The sequence below is a fragment of the Colobus angolensis genome, unplaced genomic scaffold, assembly GCF_000951035.1.
Source record: "Colobus angolensis palliatus isolate OR3802 unplaced genomic scaffold, Cang.pa_1.0 Scaffold690, whole genome shotgun sequence".
NCBI classification, from domain to species: domain Eukaryota; kingdom Metazoa; phylum Chordata; class Mammalia; order Primates; family Cercopithecidae; genus Colobus; species Colobus angolensis.
The window spans coordinates 191,884-206,672 of record NW_012120599.1 but is presented as its reverse complement, the minus strand read 5'-3'; the positions used below and the strand labels follow the sequence as shown (position 1 = coordinate 206,672).

General features: G+C 52.3%; 1 protein-coding gene across 2 annotated transcripts in view; it reads left to right on the top strand.

The window, feature by feature from the left end:
• The first annotated feature begins 291 nt into the window (after positions 1 to 291).
• The window catches only part of AQP7 (aquaporin 7), a 19,232-nt gene continuing 4,734 nt past the window's right edge, over positions 292 to 14,789 (top strand). The window contains exons 1-4 of one of the 2 annotated variants that reach the window (XM_011926546.1): positions 292 to 572; positions 1,271 to 1,407; positions 1,655 to 1,705; positions 8,141 to 8,258. In XM_011926546.1, coding sequence (XP_011781936.1) covers positions 1,680 to 1,705; positions 8,141 to 8,258 — 144 coding nt within the window. In that variant the 5' untranslated portion in view covers positions 292 to 572; positions 1,271 to 1,407; positions 1,655 to 1,679. The remainder of the gene's footprint in view (positions 573 to 1,270; positions 1,408 to 1,654; positions 1,706 to 8,140; positions 8,259 to 14,789) is intronic. The other variant, XM_011926545.1, reaches the window with a different exon arrangement.

Here is a 14,789-nt window from a genome sequence, read left to right as displayed (position 1 = left end):
CGGCCTCCCCGCATCCCCTCCACCTGGCTGTTGATCTCCAACACTTCCACCTCCAGTCCTATTCTGCACAGCTCTTCCCAACGCTGGGGGCTCAAAGGCCTCTGCAGCCTTCCCCAGGGCTGGGGCTTGGGGAGGGCTTCCTCAGGCGCTGCCCCAGAGTCAGGCTGCACATTGGCTTGGAGGACAGGCCTTTCCTCTGGGACTGTGAGGCCCAGAGTGCCCACCCCGATCTCCACCTCTGACCTCACAAACGGCTGCTTCAGAACTCGGTCTCCATGGCACCGCTGGCCAGATGACGGATGTTATTTTGGGCAGTGCATCTGGACTTGGCTCAAGTGGCACCAGCCAAACCCTAGCCTTACTGACCTCTCCCCTAGAGGAGCAGGAGCAGTGCTTGAGGCTGCCCTGGGAGGGCTGAGAGGCAGGCTCTGGACTGGGAACACAGGGATAGCCGAGCCCCAGCTGGGGGTGGAAGCTGAGCCAGGGACTGTCTTGGAGGAACAAGATCAAGATGCACTTTAACTGAGAAGCCCCCAAAGCAGAGGCTGAGAATCAGAAGGCATTTCAGCAGAGTGAGTGGGGCTCCAGGCAGGGTGGATGGGGCAGCCTCCTCAGTGCCCAGATCTGGAAGGGCCATTCCCTTGGTACCACACAGGGAGGAGGTGACTGTGGGATTGTTTGGGGAAGGAGCTTGGCTGGGAGTGGAAGGCCTGGCTTTCTGGCTCTGGTGCAGTCCTGTGTTGCTGTGTGACGCAGGCACACACACCCTCTCTCTGAGCCTCAGTTTCCTTACCTGTAAGTTGGTTGTTGGGAGGACCAGCGGTAGAGCAGAGATGGCAGGGATGCGCTGGGCTGGGCTGTCAGCAGACCATGGGGGTGGGACAAGGAGAGAGCTGAAGACCACCGGCAGTGGACCACCACGGGAAGAGTGCAGGCCAGAGATGGGTCAGCTGCCGGCTTGCTGGAGTTGTTCCTCCCGCAGAGTCCCCTCCTGCGGGGCTAGAGCTGGGGCTGGAGGGTTTCTGCAGTCAGGGCTGGGGATAAGAGTCTGTGCTGCAGCTAGAGGGAACTGGGTTAGAGAATGAGGAGGACAGACAGGGTGAGGGGACTTGGGGCTACCTTCATGCTGTCAGTTAGAGAGAAAGATAGGAGTACAAAGGGGAATTTTTAGGCAAGGTGCAGGGGTGAAATGAGTTTTTCAGAGCCTCATCCTGTGTGTTCACCCTCTGTGTGTGTGTGCGCGCGCGTGCGTGCATGTGTGTTTGTGCAGGTCCTGGACAGTCACAGTTTAAGTTAGCAGCAAGTGTGCTTGAGGTTAAATGTATAGCACGCAAATACGAGGCTGGAGCCACTGAGCAGAGGCTGAGGGCATCTCCACAGTCCAAAGCCGGGCTGCAGACAGGGAAGGTCTGGAGGAGCGCTGGAGGGTCTGGCCTGGGGTTGGGGTCCTGGGGCCAGCATGGGTGGGTGGGGCTCCAGGGCGTCGCCTCATTGGCTGAGCACTGCTCCTCCCTCCCTGTTGCTTGGCTGGGTTAAGGGAGTGGCACTAGTAGGAGCTGCCCCCGGGCTTCTCCCCTGGGGACCAAGGTCTGATAGAAGTGTGGGGCCAAGTTCTGTGTGCTCCAGCCATGGTGACGTCTCTTTGGCTCCTCAGCATCTACAAATCTGAAAGACAAAACATGGTTCAAACATCCAGGCACAGGCGGTAAGTACCCAACCCTCTTCTCCCACTCTAGCCCCCGTCCTCCACCCAGCCCACTTCAGTGCCCTTACTGCTCCACCCTCAACCTCTTCCTTGGGGTAGCTATCCCCCCTCTACCTCCTCCTCCCCACCCACCCACTCACCCCTGAGGTCCCAGAAGAAGAGCGTCTTCCACCTGTTGCCTGGGCTGGGTCCTAGGGTGAGGGGAGGCTCAGAAAGACTTGAATGAGGGTCAAGGCATGCAGCTGGCCTTCTACTCAACCGAACTCAGCACCTCTCACCCTCTCAGGCTCCGTTGTCTTTGGGGTGAACAAGAACCAGTCCTTGCAATGGCCAAGGCCCTGCCTGTGTAGTCCTTGTTAGCTCTCTGGCCTCCCCGCTCCAGCCCCCTGCTTTCCCTCCTCCAGCCACACTGAGCCATACTGAGTTTCTTTTCTGTTTTTTTTTGTTGTTGTTGTTTGTTTGTTTGTTTGTTTTTTGAGATGGAGTCTCGCTCTGCCGCCCAGGCTGGAGTGCAGTGGCGCGATCTCGGCTCACTGCAAGCTCCGCCTCCTGGGTTCACGCCATTCTCCTGCCTCAGCCTCCCTAGTAGCTGGGACTACAGGCGCCCGCCACCGCACCCGGCTAATTTTTTGTATTTTTAGTAGAGACGGGGTTTCACCGTGGTCTCGATCTCCTGACCTTGTGATCCGCCCGCCTTGGCCTCCCAAAGTGCTGGGATTACAGGCGTGAGCCACCGCGCCTGGCCTGTTTTTTTTTTTTAGACAGAATCCAACTCTGTCCCCCAGGCTGGAGTGCAATGGCACCATCTTGGCTCACTGCAACCTCCGCATCCCCAGGTTCAAGCGATTCTCTTGCCTCAGCCTCCTGAGGAGCTGGGATTACAAGATTATAGGCACATACTACCACGCCCAGCTAATTTTTTTTTTTTTTTTTTTTGTATTTTTAGTAGAAATGGGGTTTTGCCATGTTGGCCAGGCTGCTGCTGTTGAACTCCTGACCTCGGGTGATCCACCCGCCTCGGTCTCCCAAAAGGTTGGGATTACAGGCGTGAGCCACTACACCCGACCTCACACTGACTTTCTTTGCTTTCTTCAAATATCCTGGGAGTCCTCTGGTGACTATTCCCTCCACCTGAGAGGCTTTCTGCAGTTAATATACAGCCCACTCTCATCTCCTTCATGGCTTTGCTCCAATGCCACCTTCTCAACAAGGATTACTCTGACTGCCCTATTTGAAATCACACCCCATCTCCAACCCCTGCACTCCCAATTCCCCTCTCCTTGCTCTGTTTTTTCCATAGGGGCTGGTACCTTCTCTTATACAAATGTACTTGCTTATCACCCTTCATTGCTGTCAGCTCCACACGAGCAGGGATATTGGCCTGTTGTACACTTGGACGGAGAGAACGAATAATGCCCCTCTGTTGACATCACTGCCTCCAGCCTATGTCTCTCTCCAGGGCTTTAGATCCTGTTTCTAGAGACCCACTGGTGTCTCACAGGCAACTCAGCTCCTAGATGGAAACGGTCTCCTCTGCCCCCTGCAAGTTCACTCCTCCTGTGCTCTTGGCTCAGTCAGGGGTCCCCTTCTCCTCAGTTGCTCAAGCCAGAAGTCCAGGTCATATCCTTGATACTTCCCTCTCCCTCGTGTCTCATATCCAGTCACCAATCTCCTAAAATATCTCGAATGTGCACAGCTTCCACCATTCTTTCTACCACCACCCTACTCCCCCATGGCCATGTCAGGCCACCATCCGCCCATTCTTCGAAACTGCCTTCAGGCCTCACCTCCCATGCCTCCCCTGAGCTCCCCCAGTCCCAGGCTGCTTCTCTCTGGTAGTGTTGCCATTACCCATCTCTTCTATTAAACAGAGTGACCCAAGGGTGGAGAGTGGGTTTTAACTTTGTATTCCTGGTGCTTGACTCATAAGTAGGTGCTCAACAAAAAAAAATTTTTTTTTCTTTTTTGAGACGGAGTCTTGCTCTGTTGCCCAGACTGGAATGCAGTGGTGCGAGCTTGGCTTACTGCAACTTCTGCTTCTTGGGTTCAAGTGATTCTCATGTCTCAGCCCCCCCTAGCTGGGATTACAGGCGCCTGCCACCAAGCCGAGCTAATTTTTTTGTTTTATTTTTAGTGGAAATGGGGTTTTGCCATGTTGGCCAGGCTGGTTTTGAACTCCTGACCTCAAGTGAGCCACCTGCCTCGGCCTCCCAAAGTGTTGGGATTACAGGCGTGAGCCACCATGCCTGGACAACAAATGTTTGTTGAATGAAGAAACGTTGGTTAGCAGATTGAATTGTTGGCTTGTGGTTAGTTGGATAGTTTATGGTTGACTGGTTGATTAGATAATTAAATGAGTTAATAGCTGGTTAACAGGATAATCAGTTAGTTGGTTTTTGATAGATTAGTCAAAGGGTTAGTAAGCCACCGGGCATGGTGGCTCACACCTGAATTCCCAGCACCTTGGGAGGCTGAGGTGGGAGGATTGCTTGAGTCCAGGAGTTTGGGACCAGCTTGGGCAACATAGCAAAACCCCATCTCTACAAAAAATAGAAAAAAGATAGCCGGGCACGGTGGCGTGCTCCTGTAGTCCCCGCTACTTGGGAGGCTGAGGTGGCAGGATCGCTTGAACCCTGGGAAGTCCAGGCTGCAGTGAGCTGGGACTGTGCCACTGCACTCCAGCCTGGGCGACAGAGTGAGACCCTGTCTCAAAAAAAGAAAGAAAAAGAAAACAAACAAGCGTTAGTGAGTTGTTAGCTATTTAGTTCCTTGGTTAGCAGATTACTTAGGGGATCTGGTTGGCTGTCAGTTCCTTGCTTTGTAGGCTGGCTTTCTTGGGCCCCTCTTCTTAGTCTGTTACCCTCTCCTTGGGCTCTCTCTGTGTCCATGGCTCAGAGGACCATCTGTGATTTGCTGACCTCCAAATGTGTCTGTAAGTGAGACCACATGACCAGCTGCCTCCTCACTGGCCATCCCACCCAGGTGGCCAGCGGGCTTCTCACACTCAGCATGTCCAAAAAGGGCCTCCTCGTCCGTTCTCCCGCAGCTTCTCTGCTGCGCCCCACACTAGTCATTCCGCTGCCCTAGCCAGGACCCGAGGGCGTCGCTGAGCTGCCCCGTTCCCTTCCCTCTCTAACCGAACACCAATCCTGTCAGCTTGACTTTGCTCTTGTGGCCATTGACACTGCCATCTCTGTGGCGCAGGCTGCCACCACTTCTCCACTCGTCTGTGGAGAAGCTGATGCTCACCCTGCCTTAACTACACTTCCTCCATCCTGGCCTCCACAGGGGAGGCAGCTCTCCTGCTGAAATCCTCCAGTTGGCCCATGGCCCTCTGGTAGAGTTCAGACTCCCGAATGTGGGCCATAGGGCCTTCTGCCACCTGGCCCTGGCCCCTCTCTGCCCATCTTATGCCACCTCCACTCCTCTGTGGCCAGCCCATTCCTGCACATTAGATGCTGCCTTAGCTGCAGGCCTTTGCACATGGCAGTCCTATGCCCAGAATGATCCCTGCCTCCCTGGAGGCTCCTTTACCTGCCAGCCTTCTTTTCCTGACCTAGATTTCCCTTTCTCTGGGAGCATCCTACCCCCTCCTCTAGGCCATTCACTTCCTCCACATGCCCCATGGTGCCCCTCTTCCAGCTGGGGCAGTGCTCATCACACTGCACAGTAATTGCTCAATCAATTGCTTTTCTTCCCATGGACTGGGATCGTACCAGTGTCCTTTACTGCAGCGCCTGAACATTCTAGGCGTAGTAGATTCAAGAAATCTTGAGTTCATTGGCTGGTTGGTGGTTATCTGTTGCTTACTGTGTCTTGCCTGCTGTGTGGTGATGAGGAAGGAGTCAGGCTTCCAGGATTCTCTTGGTGTTCTTGGCTTTCTGCTCTGTCCACTTCTCTTCCCTCTTCTGTGGTTGCCTCCAGCACGGGAGCTGGGGTGAGATGGGGGCCAGTGAGGGTCACCTCACCCTGCTAGGGAGAGCAGCAGCATTCCTCAGGACTCCTAAATTCCCCTGGCCTCACAGCAGCAAAAAGTAAGCAGAGGGAATGAGAGATGTCCAGGCATGGAATAAAACATCTTCCGCTTTTCAGCTGAGACCCTCTGTTCACCCATCCCAGTCCTTGCTCTATTCCTTGCCCTAGAGAAACAAAACCAGGGATGAATAGATGGAGGGGGATGCAGAGCTGCGTGGATAATCCACTGGTCCCCACCCAGCTCCAGCTCCCATGCAGCATCGTATAGGGGTCTCATTATCCCCTGGCCAGCCTCCTCAGCCCTGAAGAAGAGACCTTGCCAAGGCAAGCAGCAACCCAAAGATAGTCCTAGGAAGGTGCCAGAGAAGCAGGGGAGAGGTGGACAGAGCAGGAAACCCCAGAACACCAAGGAATCCTGGAAGCCTGACTCCTTTCTCATCAGCACACGGCAGGCAACGACCAGCCAATGAACCAAAGATTTATTGAATCTACTATGCCTACTGTGTTCAGGCACTGCAGTGAAGGAAACTGGTAGATCCCAGCCCTTAGGAAGAAAAACAGTTAATTAATTAAGCTTTTTTTTTTTTTTTTTTTTTTTTTGAGACAGAGTCTCGTTCTGTCACCCATGCTGGAGTGATTTCAGCTCACCGCAACCTCTGCCTTCCAGGCTCAAGCAACCTTCCCACCTCAGCCTCCCCAGTAGCTGGAACCACAGGCATGCACCACCACACCTGACTAATTTTTTTTTTTTTTGTAGAGATAAGGTTTTGTCATGCTGCCCAGGCTGGTCTTGAACTCCTGGGCTCAAGCGATCAGCTTGCCTCAGCTAGTGCTGGGATTACAGGCGTGAGCCACTGTGCCTGGCCTAATTGAGCAATTACCTTGCAGTGTGATGAGCATTGCCTCAGCTGAAAGAGTGGGCACCATGGGGCATGTGGAGGAAGTGAATGGCCTAGAGGAAGGGGTAGGCAACTCTCCCAGAGAAAGGGAAATTTAGGTCAAGAAACGAAGGCTGGCAGGTAAAGGAGCCTCTGGGGACACAGGGGACCATTCTGAGCATAGGACTGGCATGTGCAAAGGCCTGCAGCTAAGGCAGTACGTGATGTGCAAGGATGGGCTGGCCAGAAGAGTTGAGGGGCTGGTGTCAGCTTCTGGGCATGCAGACAGTGAGATAGCAGAGTGACTAGTCCAAACAAGCACTAAGGCCACACTTAGAGGTATCTGTATCCCTCTTCTTCCCCCCGACTTTTTTTCTTTTTTTGAAACGGAGTCTCGCTCTTGTTGCCTAGGCTGGAGTACAGTGGTGAGATCTTGGCTCACCGCAATCTCCGCCTCCCGTGTTCAAGCGATTCTCCTGCCTCAGCCTCTGAAGTAGCTGGGATTACAGGCATGTGGTTTCTCCATGTTGGTCAGGCTGGTCTCGAACTCCCCACCTCAGGTGATCTGCCCACCTTGGCATCCCAAAGTGCTGGGATTATAGGCATGAGCCACTGGGCCCGGCCCCTCTTCTTCCTCTTTATCCTCCATCCCCACCCCATCACCTTCCCCAAACTCCAGTCCTATACCTCTCCCTGTACGCAGATTTGGGACCTGTTAGTCACTGTTTCATCTACCTGTCCATCTAACTGTGCACTTCACTAAATATATATTAAGTGCCAAGCACTTTGGGAAGCTTTGAGGATCTAGTTGAGAGTAAGACAGATTCCCCAGTTTTCACTCATTCAACAAATATTTATTGTATATCTACTATGGCCTGGCATTGTGCTAGGCACTGAAGATACACCAGGAAGTAAGATCCAGTCCTTCCTTTTCTCCCTCCCTCTCTCTTGGTCATTCATTCATTCACTCACTCTCTCACAGACCTCTGTTTGCACTGACCTGGTTGTAGAACCTGGTGCATTTTGCTGACCCCTTCATCTTTGACAGAACCTGGCACATGTTTCAGCGCTCAGTGCTGTTTATAGAGCTCGGCAGCAGACTTGGTCACACCTCATGCTGTTTGTAGAGTGCCTCACTGTTGCCAGGCCCTGGCCTGTGATTCCAAAGTTCTGGCTCTAGCAGATAGGCAGACAGACAGATGGATAGACAGAGACAACTGAGCTCCACTTTCCAGTCTGCTCTCTCCTACCCTGCTTTTTCCCAGAGACTTGTTGGCATCGTGGATCGCACTTTCAGCTCCCCACCTGCCCTCCTGCAAAGTGGCTTCATTAGTGTGCCATTTTTACTGGTCCAGTCCCAACTAGAAGGAGCATGGCCTGACCGTCTACCCCAGTTCCTCTCCATGTCCCCATGGCTCTCAAGTGTCTCCAATTCCAGCTGTCCCAGCTGCCCTGGGCAAGAGGAGGTGTGTGTGGTGAAGCTGCTGGGTTACCCATTAACTCAGTTGTGAGTTGAAGAGCTGATGGGCAGCAGGCAGACTTGAGTCTCCTTTCTGTCCGTGGGCTCGGGTCACTGTCTCAGGTCCACCCGTGGCTCCAAAATGGTCTTGTGGTCCGTGATAGCAAAGATCCAGAACACACTGCAGAAGAAGATGGTGCAAGAGTTCCTGGCTGAGTTCATGAGCACGTATGTCATGATGGTGAGTGGGTGGGCAGCACGAAGTGGGTGGGGCTCCGCCAGGGCCGTCCATGACCCCCTCCCCATGCTGACCCCATAAGTCACATTGTCCATTCCTTGCCTCTGAGCTGGGAGCCAGGGGAAGCAGCAGAGGAAAGTAAAGAGGTGGGGGGCCTTTCTCATCAAGTCTTTTTGGACAGAAAGGGCTCATAATATGTGGTGGTCGAATGAAACCATGCACTGGGATATCCGGGGCATGGCTGGAAATGGGGAGAAGGAAAACCCAGGGTGAAGAGATTGAAGAGGCCCAGGTGCAGTGGTTCATGCCTGTAATCCCAGCACTTTGGAAGGCTGAGGCAGGTGGATCACCTGAGGTCAGGAGTTTGAAACCTGCCTGGCCAAAATGGTGAAACCCCATCTCTACTAAAAATACAAAAATTAGCTGGGCATGGTGGTGGATGCCTGTAATCTCAGCTATTCAGAGGCTGAGGCAAGTCCCTTCCAGAGACTTGAACCTGGAAGGCGGAGGTTGGAGTGAGCTGAAATCACATCATTGCACTCCAGCCTGGGCGACAGGAGCGAAATTCTGTCTCAAAAAAAAAAAGAAAGAAAGAAAGAAAGAGAGATATTGGCCAGGCGTGGTGGCTCAAGCCTGTAATCCCAGCACTTTGGGAGACTGAGATGGGCGGATCACGAGGTCAGGAGATCGAGACCATCCTGGCTAACATGGTGAAACCCCATCTCTACTAAAAATACAAAAATTAGCTGGGCATGGTGGTGGATGCCTGTAATCTCAGCTATTCAGAGGCTGAGGCAAGTCCCTTCCAGAGACTTGAACCTGGAAGGCGGAGGTTGGAGTGAGCTGAAATCACATCATTGCACTCCAGCCTGGGCGACAGAGCGAGACTCCATCTCAAAAAAAAAGAAAAAAAAGAGAGATATTGAAGAGAAACTTGATTAGGCTCTGAGAATGAATCCAGAGGGCACTGGGCGATGTTGAAGGCTGGCAAGCAGGGGAGTGACATGATCAGATTTGGATTTTAAAGGTAATTTTGGGTGCAGTGTGGGGCAAAAGCAAGACAGGCAAGGCTGGCAAGAGGGAACCAGTTAAGAGGCTGTTTTTGATCTGGGACAGAGAGAGGGTGATGACTGGTCTGGGGTTGGAGAAGAAAGCACGTGTTTGAGAGGGCTGTGGAAGATGGAACTGGGGAGACTCTGCCAGCAGAAGATGTGGGCAAAGCGCTGATGAGCTGTTCTGGAGCACAGGGCAGCACAGGGTGAGAGGCGAGATGCCCGTAGGGAAATCCAGGGATAGTTAAACACAGGCAAGGGGCTGGAGCTCAGGAGAGGCTTGGTCTGGAAGGAAAAAGTTGAAGTTCATCACAACACAGGTGGTGATTGTCAACATTGTCCAGAGAGAGTGTACAGAAAGAGAAAAGGATGGTTTGAGGACAGAGGCCTGAGGAATGAAGAGGTGCACGCAAAGGAGCCTGAGAAGGAATGGTCAGAGAGGTGGGAGGAGACCCAGAGCAGACTGCATGACAGAGGGGGGCAGTGGTTCCACCAGGAGGAAGCTGTCAGCAGATGGGCCACGCAAGGTGAGCACTGGCAAGAGGCCTTAGGGTTTGGCAATGTGGAGGCTGCTGGTAACCTTGACAAGGGCTCTTCTTTAGTGTGTGACTGAGACAGAATCCAGACTGCAGGCGGGATGTGAGGTTGCTCCCTCTCCACCTGCTTCAGCCCTGCCACTTACCCCAGTGAGCCTCTGCCCTTAACACGACTGTAGCCATGTTTATTGCATCTTATGCAGGGTCCAGGTCTAGAAAAAGAAGGGGCAGCCTCTGGGAAGGGAAGCAAAGGCAGCCAGGTGCATGCTAGAGGAAGGTGGGGTTAGAGAGAATGTTTGTGTGTGTGGTAGGGCCCATGGAACTCAAGGGAGAGAGGAAATTGGAACACCAGGGTTCTTAGCCTGACCCTGCCACTGAGTCACCAGTTGGCCTTGGGCAGGTCTCTCCCTGGCTTAAAGCCTGACTTCTCACTTATATTGTGTAGAATTAGGCCTTCATGGGCTTTGGAGCTGTGTTTGAATCCTAGCTCTGTTATCTTCTAGCTGTGTGACCATCCACAAGTATCTCAACTGTTCACAAATTTACCTTTCTTGTTTTTGAGACAGGGTCTCACTCTGTCTCCTAGGCTGGAGTGCAGTGGCACAATCTCGGCTCACTGCAGCCTCCACCTCCCATACTCAAGTGACTCTCTTGCCTCAGCCTCCTGAGTAGCTGGGACTACAGGCGCGTACCACTGTGATCAGCTAATTTTTCTATTTTTAGTAGAGATGGGGTTTCAGCCTGGGTTGGCCAGACTGGTCTCGAACTCCTGAATTCAGGTGACCTGCCTGCCTCAGCCTCCCAAAGTGCTGGGATTGCTGGCATGAGTCACCTCGCCCGGCCCACAGCTTTAGCTTCCTTATTGGTTAACAGGAACACTAACATCAAGCTGGTGGACTTGTGTGAAGAATGCCAAGTCTCAGCACGCAGTACACATGTGGTACCCATGTATTGGTCTCTTGTTATTAGGACAGGTGCTCTCAGCTGCTCTCTCCTCTCTGCCTCTGGCCCTCCCCTGCTCCTCTCTTACCTCCCCACCTGCTTTGGCTTCTGAGCTGTGAGGACAGCAGCTGGATCCTGTCCCTCCTTAATCCAGGGCAAAGTAATTCACTTATCACAAGACATTCCAGTCCCAGGAGGGCTGTTAACCCTTGGAACCTTGGAGGCAGGAGGGTGCGTCCCCTGAGAGCTGTTAGGGAAAAGGCACCGCCCACATGCTTGATACCTGCCCATATCTGTGTTTCTCTTCCTTTTATTGAGATTTTCATTGAGCACCTAATGCATCCTGGGCTCTGTGATGGGAAGCACCTTACGTGAAGCATCTTCCCAAATCCTCGCAATAGCCCTATGAAGTAGGTACTATTATTATCCCAGTTTCACAGATGGGAAAACTGAGCCTCCTTGAGACTAAGCCTCTTGCCCAAGGTCACACTTTAAGTCAAGATTAAATCCAGTGCAGTCTAATATCATAGTCTTTTTTTTTTTTTTTTTTGAGATACAGTCTTGCTTTGTCATAGTGGTGTGATCTCGGCTCACTGCAACCTCCACCTCCGGGGTTCAAGTGATTCTTGTGCCTCAGCCTCTGGAGTAGCTGGAATTACAGGTGCATGCCTCCATGCCCAGCCAATTTTTGTATTTTTAGGAGAGACGAGGTTTCACCATGTTGTCAAGGCTGGTCTTGAACTCCTGACCTCAAGTGATCCTCCCGCCTCGGCCACCCAAAGTGCTGAGATTACAGGCATGAGTCACCGTGCCTGGCCTAATATCACAGTCTTGACCCTTAACTTCTATGCTCTGTCCCTTAGCTTAAATATGGCCAGCTTTTAAAGACTCTGGCTTGTTGATGCTCCCCCAGCCAGGGTAAGGTCATTTTCAGGTAGTTCAAGACGCCTCTCTCGGCCTGTTTCCCCATCTATAGAGTGGGAGAAAAATTCTTGCTGTGCAGATTTGCTGTGAGAATTGAAGACAGTAGCACTTGTAAAAGAACTTTGTGAGGTGTAAGCCTATATTGGACATTGTGTTGTTGCTATTTTTAGTTGCCAGGCTGTGCCAAGAAGTGAGGCTTTTTTTTTTTTTTTTTAAATATATATATAGGAATTGCAGTGAGTCACCAGGGTGAAGGTTTTGCCAAAAAGCTAGTGTGACCTTGGCCCCATTTACTGCAGCCAGGACAAGGGAAGTGGACTGATCCATGTTGCAGCTTCTAGGGGTGTTGCCCTTGGAGCTGGGCTCCTGGCTGTCGGGGAGACTTGGATGGGCTGGGTCACATTCACTGATCAGGGAGAGGAGGGGCTGGAGCCATCCGGGCCCTGGAAAACCAGCCGTACACGTGAGCCATGGGGCAAGGGTTGTAGATCACATGCTACAGGGGCCAAGAGAGCAGCAACTCAGGGCGGTGGGGACTTTGGCTGGCTGCTGAGTGCCAATCTGTGCAAGGCTGTAGCTGCTGCCACTCCAGCTGACTGTTGCCATGGAGGGTGGAATGTAGGCCAGTGTTGCCTGAGCTGCTCATTTTTCAAGAGAGACGGAAACTTCTGTTCTTCAAAACCAAGTTATCTAAACAAAACCTGTGCGCTGGATGAATTAGGGCATGAGTTGCCAGTTGGCAACCCTGACACAGGGAATCATGTGGGGTTCATTCGCTCACCCAGTTTTTTTTTTTTTTTTTGAGATGGAGTCTCACCCTGTTGCCCAGGCTGGAGTGTAGTGGCGCGATCTCGGCTCACTGCTCTGCCTCTTGGGTTCAAGTGATTCTCCTGCCTCAGCCTCCCGAGTAGCTGGGATTACAGGTGTGTGCCACCACGCCTGGCTAATTTTTTGTATCTTTAGTAGAGATGGGGTTTCACTATGTTGGCCAGGCAGGTCTCAAACTCCTGACCTCATGATCTGCCTGCCTCGGCCTCCCAAAGTGCTGGGATTACAGGCGTGAGCCACCACGCCTGGCCTATGCTCATCCAGTATTTTTAGCACATGGTATTGGAGTGGGGAAAAGGCCATGGGGCCCCCCCTGTTTTCAGACCCTCCATGCCTGCTCCAGTCCCTCTACCTCCTTAACCCGCCAACCTGTCAACCTGTCCTGGCCTCACTCCCCACTGCACCCACATCTGTTCCTGTCCTCTCCTGCTATACGTTACCCTGGATCCAAAGCCAGCCCAGCTCAGGGTTCCCCTGCTTCTGTCCTGGGGCTTCTGAGGGACCCAGTGGGCCCTGCTCAACTGCCTCTCCCCCACCATATCTGGGCTATTTCACATGTTCTCAGACTTCCCCAAATCTGCTCTGTACTCTGATTTTATTTATTTATTTTTTATTTTTTCTTAAATAAGCAAATGGCTTGATCTGCTGCTTGACAGGTAAAATAATCAACACTTCCTGTGGTGTTCAGCTCACTCTCTTGTCCCTCTCACCACCAGACCCATTAACAACCCATGTATTCACATACCACCCTGTGGCTGGGGCGCGGTCCTCTCCTTCCTGGAGGACCCCTCCACTTCTGCACCAATCCAGCTGTCCAGCCTACTCAGGTACTTCACTCTGTCCTTTTATTCTCTCCTTTATCTTCAGCCTGTCCCTCTCTCAGCCTATAAACATACCGAAGTTTCTCCACTGAAAACAACACAAAACGAAACCTCCCTCCCTTCACCCTGTCAGCCCCTTTGTGGATCCTGTTCTCTCTCCCCTGCTCCTCAGACGAGTTCTCAAAGAGGAGTCTACACTGGTGCCTTTCAACTCTTTGCTGCCAGCTCCTCACCTCTCCAGCTCTGGAACCGGGCTTCTGCCTCCACAGCTGGATGACGCAGTGCTCACCATGTTCCTAATGACTGCTGGATTGTCACATTCAAAAGCATGCTTTCTAGGCCTGTACGCACTTGACCTAGAAGCTCCATGCGACAGTGTGGACTGCACCTTCCTTGGGAAACTCTGTTTCTCCTCGACATCCATGGCACATTCTCTCTCTGTTCCTCTCCCATTTCAACACCTGCTTCACAGTTGAGGTTTCCAGCATCCACTCATGAGCGTGATGTGTGGCTCTAGGGGCAGCCCCAGCTACCTTTTGTTTTTGTTTTTTTTTGGTAAGGAGTCTTGCTCTGTCATCCAGGCTGGAGTGCAGTCGCTCGATCTTGGCTGACTGCAACCTCCGCCTCCCGGGTTCAAGCAATTCTCCTGTCTCAGCCTTCTGAGTAGCTGGGATTACAGGCAAGTGCCACCACGCCTGGCTAATTTTTGTATTATTAGTAGAGACGGGGTTTTGTCATGCTGGTCTTGAATTCCTGACCCAAAGTGATTCGTCCACCTCGGCCTCCCAAAGTGCTGGGATTGCAGGCGTGAGCCACCGTGCCTGGCCTGGTCTGCCTTCTTACCCTGTACCCTCTCCTGGCGCCTTCTCCACTGACGGCTTTGACTTCGGCCCTCATGTCCACAATTCTCTAGGTTTTCTCTTTCATCAACGCTAGAACAAAGCTCTCCAGGGGAAATACAATACAAGCCATCTATAAAATTTAAATTTTTCTAGTATCCATATTAAAAAGGTAAAAGGCAACAGGTGAAATTAATTTTAATAACCCATATATCCAAAATCCTATTTCAAGATGTAGTCAGTGTAAAATTATTAGGATATTCTGGCCAGGCATAGTGGCTCACACCTGTAATCCCAGCACTCTGGGAGGCTGAGGTGAGAGGATTACTTGAGGCCAGAAGCTCGAGACCAGCCTGGGCAACATAGTGAAACCTCATCTCTACACAAAATAAATTGAAAGGCCGGGCGCGGTGGCTCATGCCTGTAATCCCAGCACTTTGGGAGGCTGAGGTGGGTGGATCACGAGGTCAGGATATCGAGACCATCCTGGCTAACACGGTGAAACCCCGTCTCTACTAAAACTACAAAAAATTAGTTGGGCGTAGTGGCAGGTGCCTATAGTCCCAGCTGCTCGGGAGGCTGAGGCAGGAGA